The 14,948-nt window shown below is 43.3% G+C and overlaps 1 protein-coding gene across 3 annotated transcripts in view; it reads left to right on the top strand.

The window, feature by feature from the left end:
* Window positions 1–14,948, top strand: part of UNC5C (unc-5 netrin receptor C) — a 458,529-nt gene that overhangs the window by 308,194 nt on the left and 135,387 nt on the right. For all 3 annotated transcript variants that reach the window (XM_086961949.1, XM_086961951.1, XM_086961950.1), the window contains exons 6-7: window positions 2,658–2,825; window positions 8,159–8,323. In XM_086961949.1, the coding sequence (XP_086818075.1) occupies window positions 2,658–2,825; window positions 8,159–8,323 (333 nt within the window). The remainder of the gene's footprint in view (window positions 1–2,657; window positions 2,826–8,158; window positions 8,324–14,948) is intronic.

The raw sequence follows: 14,948 nt of genomic DNA, 5'->3' as shown, positions 1-14,948 counted from the left end.
CACTGCCTAAAGCACACTGAATATTATATGCACTTCAAATGATTGTTAAAGACAAAATGGACACTGTGAAATGAGGTATCAGCAATTTTTCTTCTATTTTTGGAATGGTTATTATATAAGTACTAACACTCATATGGAATCGTTTGCTGGATTGGATATTAAAGAGGTCTTGCTGTCAAAAATGATTAAAAAATAATAGGTCCAGAGTGCATCCAAAATATAATGCTGATATATTTATACCAAGGGAAGCACAAGTAAGAGTATTAACAAATGGGCAGATCAGAGTTAATTAGAATTACTTATGCTCATATTACTTATTGCATGGGTTTGTTGTTCTGTTTCTTCTTCTTTAGAACAATGCTTTAGGCCTTCTTCTGAGTGTGCTCTGAAAGTGTTGGGTTGAATGTGGACTAATTGACCTATAAGAACAATGCCATTGGTTACAGCTAAGACTACTGATTGCCTTCCAGCAGGGGCCTAATTCTCTTAAAACAGATATATGTTTTTCACTTTTCCAGGAATGTTGTCAAAATTATTGTGCACTATCTGAAATGTTCTCAGATGACTAAAATAACAGAATCTCCCAGAAATTAATGAGGCGCAAGCTGAGATGAAACCTGGTGTAACACCATCTGTTCTATGTCATAGTCTCCTTGAAGCCAATTGTTTTCAAAATGGCTCCTGAAATTGACATCACTCGAGAAGCAGAGAATTGTGTCACTGTCAGTAAAAGTCTGTGGTTCAAAGTTAGTGAAAGGAGGTGGCACAAACACCCTCTACATCCCTTTTGGGGCAGAAACATAGGCTCTTAAGGAGCATGACATGAGTGCATAATGACTGAATGCTGTCGGATGGACTTAGAAAGCCTTTCTAATGTCAAGAAAACTTCACAGAATCTCTGGAGAGCAGGCATGCTTCAAAACAATTTGTGATAGCATAGATGCATGCTGCCCTAGTACTTCTACCACAAAGGCAATCCTATGTATCAATTTTAAGCATAACACCTGAACAGTATGTATCAAAGAAGCATAATTCATTCTTGTATCTAGTAACGGAATTTCATGTTTTCAAGACATTTATGTTTCTATTCTCTACGTATAATAGCTGGAAGCACGCTGGGCATAGGCACTCATCATAAAAGCATCCTCTCATAAGATTGGCTACTCTTCGGTCCTTTTTAGGTTTGACGTGCAATGGAGCTTCATGGTGAATATATTGTATTCTATACACACTGCAAGGGGCTTGGGTTCAGCATCCTTCAACTATTGCCTATTTTTCTGGGGCGCCATCAGTCTTTGGCTTCAGACATTGTCAGTAACTTCTTGGATCAGACCACAGGTGTGCTTTAGTCTCTCCTGCTTTCTATTGAATTTTGGAAATATCTTTCCACATCACTTTTAATGAATGAGCGACTATTTTACACCTTGAAGAACATTCTGTCTTCACATATATAACGTTTTACCTCCTCCACGAAATGTATACAAAACACTTTTTTTTTTCATTGCTTTGCACTGCAGCAGACATTTTATATCACCACTCAAGTATGAACGTCTCGCCTACTGGCTTTGCCAATGTTTTTTTGTAAAGAGTTATCTCGCACAGTACAGCAAACCGGTGTCTGAGAGGTCAGGAATGCCAGCTCAGTGCTTCTCCATATATTGACAAGGCTCTCAGAGGTCCAACTTTATAAATTCGTGGGGATGCACTGTCCCTTACAGTAGATTCAATTGTTGGTCAGCAGTTTCCTCTGCAGTGCTCGGTGACTTTATAATTAAACAAAACAAATCTCAGTGTACAACAACAATATTTAAACGTTTTCTTTTTCTAATTTTGATGAGAGATTGTTATTAAAAATTAGCCAATCTCTTGAATTTCTTAGAAGTGAGGGAATCTTTGTAGCCAATATCAGTTCACTCTTTCCCTTTTACTTTTGTCTTTTTTTAATCGTGCATGCAATTGAAGCAATCTGTTCTCCTTTTGAAGTTTTTAGACGTTTGTATCTCTTTCTCGACAGACCACCTTTCTACAAATGTAGTTGAATGTGAAACATGTTCGCTATTTAAAAATGAAATGCCAACACCCCAATTCTGGTTTGATTAATATTTTTCGAAGATTTAATTATGTACTTTCATTTGCCTGTGGGTCATATGTTCAAGAAGCCATTGTATGGAACTACGTAGAAAAACCCTGCTTCTGAAATACCTGAACAAGTTATTCATAAGTGAGTTGCTGCTAGAGGAATATTCTCCAAAAATATCTAAAAGACGTCCGTGTGCTAGCACTTCATGTGTGTTTGAGCGGTTTTAAGCTGGGTAAGTTATAATAAGGAATGTGTTTGTGGCATGTAGGGTACAGAGAAATGGGCCAATGTTCCAACCTGTGGTAGGCCTACAACCACACCAGTTAATGGGCTGCTGCCAACCCCGTAGATGGCTAACGCCCTCCGGCAAACTTCAAGTGCCAGGACATTTTCAGGTTGCTTTTGAAATTGTAAATTTGTCATCTGGCCTTTTTTCCCTAAAATATTTTAGAATGGAGTTATGCTTACAGCATTTTTCTAAAACAAAGGGGATTTCTTAGATTAAGCAAAGTGTTGTTTTTGTCATTTTAAAATAGACTTTTGTTTTTTTCCCCCACGTCTAAACTTCTCATTCTAGTAAATGGAGGATGGTCAACCTGGACCGAGTGGTCCGTGTGTAACAACCGGTGTGGTAAAGGTTACCAGAAGCGTACCAGGACCTGCACCAACCCTGCCCCTCTCAACGGTGGAGCTCTCTGCGAGGGCCAGAATGTCCAGAAAATAACATGCACTACAATGTGCCCAGGTAAAGTAAAGTGGCAGTGAAGTACAACCCTGTGAATGGATGCATGGACATACACAGACAACAAGGAGTGAATTGTTGTTACAACACACAGAATAACAAGTGGGTACATAGACACACAGAAATGTACATGCACATAAGTATTTCTATTTCCTATTTGTAAAGCACAAACATATCACCCCTTAAGGTTTCAAGGCACTGGGGGCCATTGGGGAGTTTAAGTGAGCTATTGCCAATAGTCACATGATGCAGAGCTGCGCTGCCGCCAGGGATCAAACGGTGTGCCCGTGCTCCAGGTTCAGCCGCTCTGGCCGGTACGATACCGCTCCCCCATAATGGCCATGCAGACATATAGAGACACATGGGTGGAAGGAAAAATGTAAAAACGCACATCATGTTCGGAAGTATACAGAATGATACATAGGCATACAAACAAACAAAAAAATGACCATGGACATACTAACTGTTGTATAAATAAATAGACAACCTGGTCCTCAGAGGTAAATGGGAGGATGTGTGAATGTAAAGACACACATGATGTATGGAAGTGCACAGAATGATATGTAGGCATTCAAACAGAAGTGTGCATTGACCTCCAGATCCTTGCAAAAATGTATGGATCTAGAGACAGAGACATACGAGACAATGCATGGATGTAAAGACACATACAATGGTGTACAGGTGTAAACAGTATGAAACATGGAGATATAGCTACTCAGACATACCAAACCTTGTATGAATGTATATACATAGATTTTTATACAGACTCCTGGGGTGATGTTTGGAGGTGAAGATACATATAGTGATATACAAATGCATACCAAATGGTACATGGACATATAGACACACGGAGACATAAACTGCTCTATGGATTCTTGTGAGTATCCACTGACATCCAGACAAATAGAATGTCCACTGCCATATAAAATCCTACATGGATTGATTCCCCAACACATGATGATGCATGACTGTAGAAACACATAGAATGATACATGGTTGTAGAGACCCTTGGGGCCCGATTTAGAGGTGGGTGATAACGGATCATCCAATTTCTGAAGAAAATGTTTCTGGAGGATAATACTGTGTTCTATCTAGGAAGGTCTAAATAAAGAACAGGAAACTGTGATTTCTGGAGGAAGTGCTTAATCTGGATAACAGTCCACAAATTTGCTTTCCTCTTCTAAATCCATCAGATAATCCTTCTGAGGAAATTCTTAGTCCATGCGGTGTTGAAGTACATGGCTTTTTTTACTATCCAACTCTAAATAAGGCCCTCAGATTGTTATGTAACTTAAAACATTTAAGGATGTAGAACTATTCAGAAACGTGGAAATGTGGATACATGTACACTGGTTGCTACAAGCACAACACATAATGGATGCTCGGAAGTAAAACCTACAGGAGAATGCATGGAAATACAGACACAGAATGATGCAATGAATAAAGTAGCGAGTGCCTTTTTATATAATGACCTATTATGAGTGGTGTGGGGGAGGGTTAGGCACAACTGACCAACATGATAGCTAAGCTCTCTGAGACCATAAAATGGGATCACTGAAAAGGCACTGAGTGGGATCCAGGAAAAGTAACATCACCGCTCTTCATGCTGCCCCCGCTGCCAGCATTCTCTAGCTCTGTAACTGCTTCTTTTCCCTCTGTTTCTTGCTTTTTTACATGTGATTGTACCTGCTTGATTTTTGACATCTGCTTTCAGCCTCAAGCACCCCGTGGTCCCATCTGGGTATGTTTTTTTTCTGATATAAGTGTTGTAGTCGCTCATCTGCACAATCATAAAGATCCTCATCTCCACAACATTCTCATTGCCCTCCCTTAGCCTGGGGCCTTTTGTTGAACCACATCCCACACATCCATTACTCGTCCATTTCAGATGATGCTCTAAATGTATGGAAAAATGAGACACACTGTCCTGCTTGTCAATGGCTGTCCTCCTATACTGCAAAACCTAAATCCTACATACCTGTCGACTCACACCGTGCCACTGTGTGACACACAATATTGGTTCCTATCACAAGGTCTCCCAGTGAGCAGCCGATATCACACAGTGGCAGGAAAAAACAAGCTGAAACCACTGTAATTTGTGGTTTTCCAGCGCGGTTTCCGAGGCTTAGAACTGCCGACGTCCATTAAGGGGTATGAAAACACCCCAGGATTTTGGGACCAGCCTCAGCAAGCTTTTCTTTTGGGGGGTGGGGGGTGTTTTTAGGGGTAAGGTTCAAAAGTGCCTGGTAGGTACTTCTTGGCATGAGGGCCCGCCCCCTCCTCACACAGTGAGATTGTTCTTCAAGTTGGCAGGTATGGTCCTATCTGTGCTCTGTGTAGCATACAAGGCATTGCTCCAACATGCAGATTTACCTTCAGGGAAGGCTAGATTCCGGGGCTTTGGGGATGGGGGGGAGGTGGCACAGCCTTTTTTAGTCCTGGTAAAAACAGATCCAGACACTCACACCTGGCCAAGCCCACTCCCCTTCCCTGTGCCAACTCTGTCATTTTGTTAAATTCCAATACAACATTTGGGTCCCGGGCTGAGAATCCCTGTGGTGTTTCACAAGTTGTAAAATCGTTTGCCTGTAGTTTCTAGGGCATAGTTGTTAAAATGTCGAGGGAATCCTGGCCAATGCCACAACATTTTGCATATAAATAAACTAAAGAGTTTGAGCAGGATCTGGTTATTTTAATTACATTACAGAAGCAATATGAAGTGCAGGTGGCCAGGGATGAAAATGCAACACAAAAAAGGGCTAAGCCACCGGCTCTATTTCTGATTAACCGCATCTCTGCGGCGGTTATTTCCGCGCTACGCGGCTTTTTTCTAAAAGCCGCGTTAGATGACGAGCTCAGCTCGTCATCCGCACACACCCCCCGTGGCTGATGACGAGCTGAGCTCGTCATCAGCATCGAAGGGGTTAATATGATAGCCTTAAGTAAGTCTGTAATGTTTTTTGTAAATGTAAGCTGAGATTATTGCCCCATCTCCCTTACATCTGAAATACTGTCATGATAAGTAGGGCTTGTAAGTGTGGTGATGTCATCTAATAGAGTGCATTGCATCCCTTGAACGTTTTGGTTAAATATCACCTTTTCTCCTAAGTATAAAATTAGAGACAAAGACAGCACAAAGTAAACCCACAGTGAGTGTCCTAGATGTGCCATAAAATATGTAATAAAATTCATCCCCCAGTATTTCTCATAAAATAGAAATGGCTCTTCAGGCACGTATTCGAACAGTTGGCTCTACTCTAAAGATATGGAGTACCCAGTCAGTTATTTTAATGTAATTTAACTGATACACTGGAAGCACTTTGTAGCACTTTTCGGAAAGTATGTATCTCTAATATTGTTTGTGTCTTTTATGGTTCTAAGTAATCGAATAAAGAATATTTGACTGACTAAGTGACTGAGCATGCAGTCACATAGTAGTACAGTTCTAGTTACACACTGGTTGGTACATTTTTGAAAGTATGTATAAGAATGGCTCTGACAGGGCACAGTCTTGAAATCAGATTTTGTTACACCCTCTTGTCCCAGCTGGCAACTGAGCATTCAGGAATCATGATGTTTACACTGTGGGACACTTTGGGCAAGTCACTTTATTTCCCCTCACCTGAGTCCACCCCAAAAAATGTTAGCAACTGGAATCTGACTAACCCCTAATACTGGGTGCTATTTTAAACACTTGAGAATTATTAAAGGGTCACCTAGTCACCAACTGACTGATTTAGAGTTGGGCGGTAATGGAAAATCCTCCACTTTCCGCAGGCAGTGCCAAATTTAGGGTAGAATCCGCTTCTGGAGGAATTTCCATAAAATGGAAAATTCTCCGTGGATTTTGTGTTTCCTTTAGCAGTCAGAACATTTTCCAGTTTAACCTGCTCAAAATCAGGACTTCATTCTCAAAATGGATTGTGACCCGCTTTGGTTGTCGAAGTAAGGAAGAACTTAGCAGTTCCCATTTACTAACGTTTATCGACTCACAGCATCTACCCTACATATTTTTTTGCAAAGGCGAAAAGGGCAACAGTTTGATTGCCCAATGACTTGCACCTCATTCTGATGTGAATGCTGCTGAGCGAGTCCCTATCCCAACCAATGCAGAAGTGGAGTCCATTTTTTAGGCCAACCACCGCAAAGGCTAACAATGACGTGAACAGTCAGACCAAAAGCAAGACTGAGATGGACAAAATGGAGAAGTTAAATCAATACTCAAGACAATAGCTGTCAATTCACATGGTACCATAGTGTGTCATTTGATATTGGCTCCCTTCATACGTTCACTCAGTAAAGAGCCGATATGACACGGTGGCAGGGAAGACGAGGACACGGTGGCAGGGAAGACGAGGACACGGTGGCAGGGAAGACGAGCTGGTCACCCCTGCACTTAGTGGGTTTCTAGCTCGTCCTTTGAGGATTCAAGCAGCCAATGTTCCCTAAGAGGTTTGAAAACACCCCAAAACATTGTGGGGGGGGGGGGGGGGGTGGGGGGGGGGCAGAAGTGCCCTTTAGGTAGTTCTTGGCATGAAACCCTGCCCACTCCTAGGCACCGCCACGTCCTCACAAGGTCAAAAACAAATCAAGTGGAGGGTCGAAGAACAACATGTGGGAGCATTAAACAGGCTGCACAAAGATGGCAGCCAAACTCGAGATTGATATTATAGGCAGAGAACGACAGACAGGTGGCTGGAGAGACCAAGAACCCGAGATAAGCAGCTGCTAGACATAAGATATGACAATACAGGCAGGTATTACATGTTCAGCAGGATTTGGGCGCCGGCATGTCTTCCAACCTGAGGTGGTTTTACAAAGTGCTTATAGTTCACAGCTGCTCCTTCAGTTTAGCCAGCACCGCGATGAGGAAATATTAAACTGCGTCATACAAATATGCAAAGCAGGGCCCATCCGCTGCTGATCAAATGGCGTTAGCTGAAAAATCCCAGCGTTGCTCGGAGGCCGTGCCCTGACCTCAGAGCCGTCTAATGCGGAGGATTTGAGAAAACATGCAAAGCTTCAAATCTTAGGAGCTAAAGCCCTTGATCTGTTGAAAGCAGCGGAAATAAACTGGAATTTAAGTACACAAAATGATCCCGGCCAAAACATATTTGTAACCTTAGTAACTGCGCATATTAAATTGCAGTTCCTATGGAGGAAAAAAGAAAAACAGAAGCAGCAGCTTGTGTATAAGTACTTCCACCTCTGGCTGTCAGTCAGCACAGAGCACTGAAAATAGACTGTTGCTGTCTGTGTCTCTCTCTTCGACTGCTAAAGCTGTTTTTGCGCTTCTTTTTGTGGGTCTGAGACATTCTGTTCTTTTTTTGTGACAGAGGATGGCGAGTGGACCAGCTGGAGCAAGTGGTCGACTTGTGGGACTGAGTGCACGCACTGGCGCAAGAGGGATTGCACCAACCCCTCACCTAAAAACGGCGGGAAAGACTGCGACGGCCCAGCCCTGCAGTCTAAAAACTGCACCGATGGCTTGTGCATGCAAAGTAAGTGTGGGCAGCAACGGATCAGAGAAAGGGATGAGTTGGTATGGATGTTTGATGGGGACAAACAGGATCATGGACACTACCTCCAATTTACGTCCCTGTGTCACTTCCCTAGAAAAAAAGATCTGGTGGAACTAGTCATGGGGCAGAGGCCCGAGAATCCATCTTGTAAAGCGAGGGCAGTGTCCAGAAGTTGGCATACGTTTCTGAAGTGTCTGCCTGCAGCTAGATGTCCTAGTGAATGCATGGCCTAGTGAATGTATTGTATATAGCCTTGGATTTATCAATATTTCACAGTACAATGAGCATAAAAAGGAGTCCACTGACTGTTTGATAGGTTGGTTGGTGCACTAGAATAGCCATTGAGTGTATGAGTGCATCGCTGATTGGTGGCAATCTACTCGACTTCAAACATAACTCAAAATGTAGATGATTTTTTCTGGTACATCCAAATGCATTCAAGGGAACAGGTTATGCCCGGAACACGCACATCATAGTTGAGCAGATTTAGAGTGTATTTGTTGGTCTGCTGGTTGATTTACTGTGGTACTTTTTTGGAAACAGAGGACTGTATTATCCAAAGATTTGCATTATGTGGACTGTTGGTCTCCACGCTGCTTGCAGGTGGCACACAAGCGGAGTAGGCGCAGAACTATGCCGACATCGAACTGAGGATCCCAGGGGCGCTCAGGTGTTTTGCCAAACACTCCTTCTCCATTGTGCCAGCTATTGGATTGGCCAGGCGCTTTGCTGGAATGAGGGTTTCATCTTGCCAGCCAGTGTACTGGTTCTTAATCGACAGATAGTGCCAAAAACGCAGTGGCGAAGATCCTCAGCTGGATCAGTAAAATGGCTTCCCCTTCCTGATTCCAGCACTTTTCAGAAGTGCATACATTGCTTCTTTTTCATGATCATTGATCTGCTTCATGTCCCTTCCAGAGTATTACTCCTTCTATTTCAGAACTGGGTCGCGCCTTGTTGACACAGCTCGATTCATGAGCAAAATGCACTTTTCCCTCTTGTAACACTTTCTCTAAAGCCCTTGCTGGCGACAGCTGCCACTCAAATTTCACCACTTTGGTCGAGAATTCCCTTCTCCTTGGCTAAAAGCAAACAGTTCACTTTTATAGCTTTAACAGAACCAGTTCTGACAGGTGAAGTGAGTTTGGCTGAGTATAGGAATGATGTACATGCTAGTATTTTTGTTGGGCGATATTAATGTATGGTCATGATTTTAGCTGACCGCTTCTGGAAACAATGTTTTTGGAGTCTTTGTCTAAACAACTTCTCCTCCCCTATGATGTATCCTTCGGTACACTGTGTGTGGTACAGGTTTAAAGAAAATGCATCATTTTGATACTGCCGGCTGAGCCAACGCACTCACAGTATGGTTATTGCGGAAGGCGCTCTTTTCATACTTGACTGCGATGAAGCGGCTATGCAGAATGATGGCCACTGATCTACACAACTTTGATGGAGACGAATTGAAGGTGTGAGGACGGGTGGTATTGGACACACAGAACTAGAACAGCCATTTCCATTGCTCGGTAAAGCTCTGTCAAAAGTAGTTTTGATTGGCATGTCAACTGAGGCTCTAGGATTCAGGCCCCTCGCTTCCATCTCCCCTTCTCCTCATGGGAGATCCCGATAGGAAGCTTACCTTGATTGAATGCAGTGCTGCCTTGGAGTCACTGTTGTGTGAAAAAGAGGATTTCTGCATGGCAGATTGTTATGGGTCCTTTGATATCAGAGAATGATGTAGCAAGGGTACCACTGGGCCAAAGGCAAGCAAGGAACAAGCATTAGCAAAGCTAAACGGTCTGGCGCATGAGCATTCACAAACTATATTTTCCAGTGTTACTTGCACAAATGCTATTGGATTAAAGCCTGTCCTACTGACTTCGCCAAAGCTGGAAAAAATCTGTAAAAATACTTTCGTTATGTATATCATATAGTCGATAAAGAATTGAATACAACAAAATGTTGATGGTTGAATGCCATTTTAAGGTGCAAGTTAGTCTACCAGACATTCCAATTGAAGCACTTTCTGGATGGTAGAATCATACATAAACCAAATAGCCAATAGGATGATATAAGAAAGTAATACTCCGGTGGGTGGGCCTACAGCCCACTTTATGTATATTTTAAAGCATTCATAACAGTGGATCATGCAAACAGCTGCACTATTGTGCCAGATCTATAAATGTATCCCTGCCTTCCACTAAGTGTTTAATGCAGCCATAGTTTGGTTTAGTGAACTTCTCTGGGCCCGGGCGCCATCTGTATCTACTGCACTAAAAGGTAGCAATACAAAAAAACAATTGGAACATGTGAGCATTCCTCTGTGCACTCTGCAGAGAGGCTAAGGGTTGGATGAGCAAGTATTTGGAAAAAGTTTTTGAGCTGCTGCTAACCTGCACTGTGAGAAGCTCCCACCACCTCCAGCATCAACTCCAGCACTCTAAATGGAGGCCTTTATATACACTCACTCACAATCTGAGCTCTCCATTACTCAGAAGGGCAACTCAGCTCACAGTACACACTAGACAAAAATGATATGTTTGATGAAAAAACTACAGAAACACAAATACTGTTATGGAATGCAACATGTGACTTGAAAATGGACTGTAGAGCTGATGTGGTCTACCTTGAAGTTAATTACAGTTACTTATTGTTGCAAAATGTATTGATGTTTTTTGCCTGTGAAGTTAAGGACATCAATATATGGCTCAATAGGTACCCTTTTTAGTCACTTCTTACTTACTGCCGGGTCTGATAGTTACATAGCCCTGCCCTATTAAAGACCTTCCCACTGCTGTGAGATTCTCAAGAACCATTCCCAAGGAGTTGACTCATATTGGTTGTGATGTGGAGTGGAGAAGTGTGGCTTACTGGTTAGAGGAGGCATACCCTGAAGCAAATGTCAGACCCGGGACCAGGGTTCGATTCCCGAAGCGGCAGGGTCCTGAGCCCAATTGTCCACGGACTCGATAATTCTCACTTCGGTGCCCACTCTAAGCACGAGAGTAGTAAGAAGGGATACCTTCCATCAAAAAATCCTGGTCGCAAAAGTGACAGCGCTGGTCGCAAACTGCTGGTCGCAATTTTGACAGCTTTTGACATGTCTGGTTTTAAACTTCTGGCCTTATTTTTGACAGTTTAAAGCCAGGACTGTTTAAGACCAGGCCTGAGCACTCCCGGACATGTCCATTTTTTGCTGCCAGCCAATCCATGGCATGTCCATTTTTGCTGACAGAGCTGCCAAATTTAAGGCCAGAAGTTTAAGACCAGGACTGTTTAATGCCTGGTCTTAAACAGTCCTGGTCTTAAACTGCGGACCTCAAACAAGTGACAGGTGGACCGTGTGTTGACAAGGGCCGGCAGGTGTCCCGGAAGGGGGCGTATGAGTCACAGGGGGCGGGTTGTTTTTTAGGGGTAGAGGCGTGGCAAAGCAGCCCTATAGCCATGTGTCCCTGTTGTGGTGTAGAGGTATACGCCTCTTTTAGGGGTGGTGATTTCTATGAATACATATAAGCCTTTGGCAGGAGCCTGTTGTAGCAAGCAGCCGCAGGACAACGTGAAGGGTCACCATGGCAGAAAGGAAGAGCTACAAACCACTTGAGAGAAAACATTGGTTTGGTGGCTCACAGATCCCCGTCAGTAGCTTTTACAGAACCAGACCTGCGGTAATGGAACATAATGCTCAACCAGGAGAACCTTCTGGCTGGGGGTTTGTTAAGCAATGGCCGAGCCGGGTGCCCCCGATTAAGCGTGACAGCAGCTCTAGCGAGTGTTCGAGTGACGGTTTAGCGTGTGAGCAAAGCATGCTCTTGGAGTTGGAGGATGAGGAAGAATCCATAGTTCCTCCTAATACACCCGTCTATGAAACCATGGATGTTCACATGACGAGTCCTCAGGAAGTAGGTGTGCAACAGCCTGGTACAAGCGTGGAAGCTGAAGGGTCCCCAATGGATATTAGCGACTCTCAAGATGTCGGAGCAGCCGCCGCGGGGTGTGAAAATGTGGAGGTGAGTTAAAATGTTAGGAGCAACCATTTTGCATAAGGATGTATTTTATTTCTTCAACTACCAAACTTTAATCTACTTTTGACCCCTCTAGAGAGCACCCGTTCCTAACACACCCATCTATGAAACCGTGGATGTTCACATGACGAGTCCTCAGGAAGTAGTTGTGCAACAGCCCGGTACAAGCGTGGAAGATGAAGGGTCCCCAATGGATATTACCGACTCTCAAGATTTCAGAGGCGCTGCAGAGGGTGGTGAAAATATGGTGGTAAGTCGAAAAAAAAAAAAGTTAGGAGTAGAGCCTTTACATGGAAGTTTGTTGTCTTTCTAACGCTAACGGGCTGTCAATATTTATCTTTTGAACCTAGGATGAAACACCGAAAAGAATTGATGCCCAGGGGCAGACTGCAAAAGGTCGCAGCTTGAATCTGTCTTGTATATGCTGTGCAAACCAGACGGGGAGTTCCACATATCCGGGGGCACCTATGTCTACGGAGTGTGAAGAGTGTTCCAAGAACGACGACTCTGAAAATCCAACGCCAGGGTTCACCAGAGTTGGGTTCACCGCTGATGACATATCAAGTGTTAAAGGTTTCGCAGCTGTGGTTGTATACACATGCGTCAAAAGGGACTATTACAGCCTGTGTTTCGGCCATCGTATTAACGACCCTGAACAGGGGGCGCACGAGTGTCTATCCGGATCATACAGAGACCGTGTAATCCGGTACATATGTAGTATGCTAGACCCGTACAAGATGCATAAGCTGTTAAGGGTGGTGCACGGCCTGAGCGCTGAAAATAGTTTTGTCCATCCGAACATGCTGAAGATCATGATAGCGACAGTCAAGGAGATACGCTATGCCAACGACCCCTACGCAAAACTAAGAAGCATGCCAGGCACAGGTGTGTGCTGTGACAAAAAGATGGCACAGAGACTTATAGAAAGGCGCTTGTGTAACCTGTATCTAAAAAACAGAAAAGTGGTATCCATGGCACCGCAAAGGCTATTTTATAATAGATAAACCCTGATGGATTGTGACCATATAGCGTGTATTTAAAGTAAAGTAGTAGAATGTTACAGCCTAAAACCGTATATGTGTTAAACCGTACTTGCTATGTATACTGTGAAAAGATATGAAATCCCTTTTGTTTGTGATTTGGTAATACTCATTATTTTTAATAAAATGTTCTTACACAAAACAAGCGTCTTCCATTTCCTGTACTGTAATGACCGCTAACATGTCGGAGAGCCTGTTAAGAAAACTGTATTATGATACAAGAGGAGTTGGCAGCTTTGGAAGCGGCGCAGCTCTATATAGAAGGGCTAGGTCTGAAAAGGAGGCGGTAAGCAGAGAAGCGGTGAAGACGTGGTTATCAGGAGAGGAGGCGTATTCACTACATAAGCCAGCCAGAAGACGTTTTAAGAGGCGCCCCACAATCGTTAATGCGTGTATAGATTATCAATGGCAAGCGGACATAATCAGCCTTCAAGATATAGCAAAACATAACGACGGCGCATGTTATATATTAACAGTCATAGATGTGTTGTCCAAGTACGCGTATGCAGAGGCGCTGCGTGATAAAAGTGGAGCTAGCGTCACAGCCGCTTTTAAAGCCATCTTCGCTAAGGGTCGTATTCCTCAAAAACTACAAACAGACGCAGGAAAAGAATTCTTAAACAAGTCATTTCAGAAATTATTAAAGCAACACAATGTTCAACATTTTGTAACACACACAGAGGTAAAAGCAGCGGTTGTAGAAAGGTTTAACAGAACTTTAAAGTCTAAGATGTGGAGGTATTTTACGGCCAGCAATACATACAGATACGTGGATGTTCTACAGGCTTTTTTAGCTGTATATAATGTCAGTTATCATAGAACCATCAAAATGGCCCCTGAAGAGGTAACACAGGATAATTCGTTAAATGTTTGGAGAAATGTGTATGGGCCTAACTTTGGGACCATGGTGAAGAAGTCTGTATTTAAAAAGGGTGATCACGTAAGGATTTCTAAACTGAAAGGAGTCTTCACGAAGGGTTACCAGCAGACCTTTAGTGATGAAATATTTATAGTGGAAAGTGTGGAGGTTAAGGAAGGGCTGTATATTTACAGGTTAAAGGACTACGATGGGGAAACGGTGTCTGGGTCCTTTTACAAGGAAGAGTTACAAAAGGTGCCCGATGATCCGAACAGGGTGTATAGGGTTGAAAAAGTTCTGAAAAGGAAAGGTACAGGGGCTAAGAGCCAGGCATATGTCAAATGGCGCGGTTGGCCTGAGAAATTTAACAGTTGGGTATTGGCCAGCTCCCTGAAGGGTGTGTGAACTAAAAGCCTCTGCGACGATGGAGACTTCACCCTTTTATATAACCTTACCATCCAACGCTTCTAAGGACATGTTCCCCAACAATCAGATTTCTAATTACACCGTCAAACTGGCTAAGGCTGTGGACCTGAAGGGGGACTGGGAGGTTGCCCTAACAGAAATACAATACCCTAGAACATGGAATACATTTACCGCTGCCGAAACCAAGTTTCACATCAAGAGGGAACAGGACCCCATGGGCATACACACATCCTTCCCACCAGGCTACTACCCGCACG

This window comes from Lissotriton vulgaris, chromosome 3_1, assembly GCF_964263255.1.
Source record: "Lissotriton vulgaris chromosome 3_1, aLisVul1.2, whole genome shotgun sequence".
Classification (NCBI taxonomy): Eukaryota; Metazoa; Chordata; class Amphibia; order Caudata; family Salamandridae; genus Lissotriton; species Lissotriton vulgaris.
The sequence above is the reverse complement of the archived record's forward strand: the minus strand, read 5'-3'. Positions and strand labels throughout refer to the sequence as shown.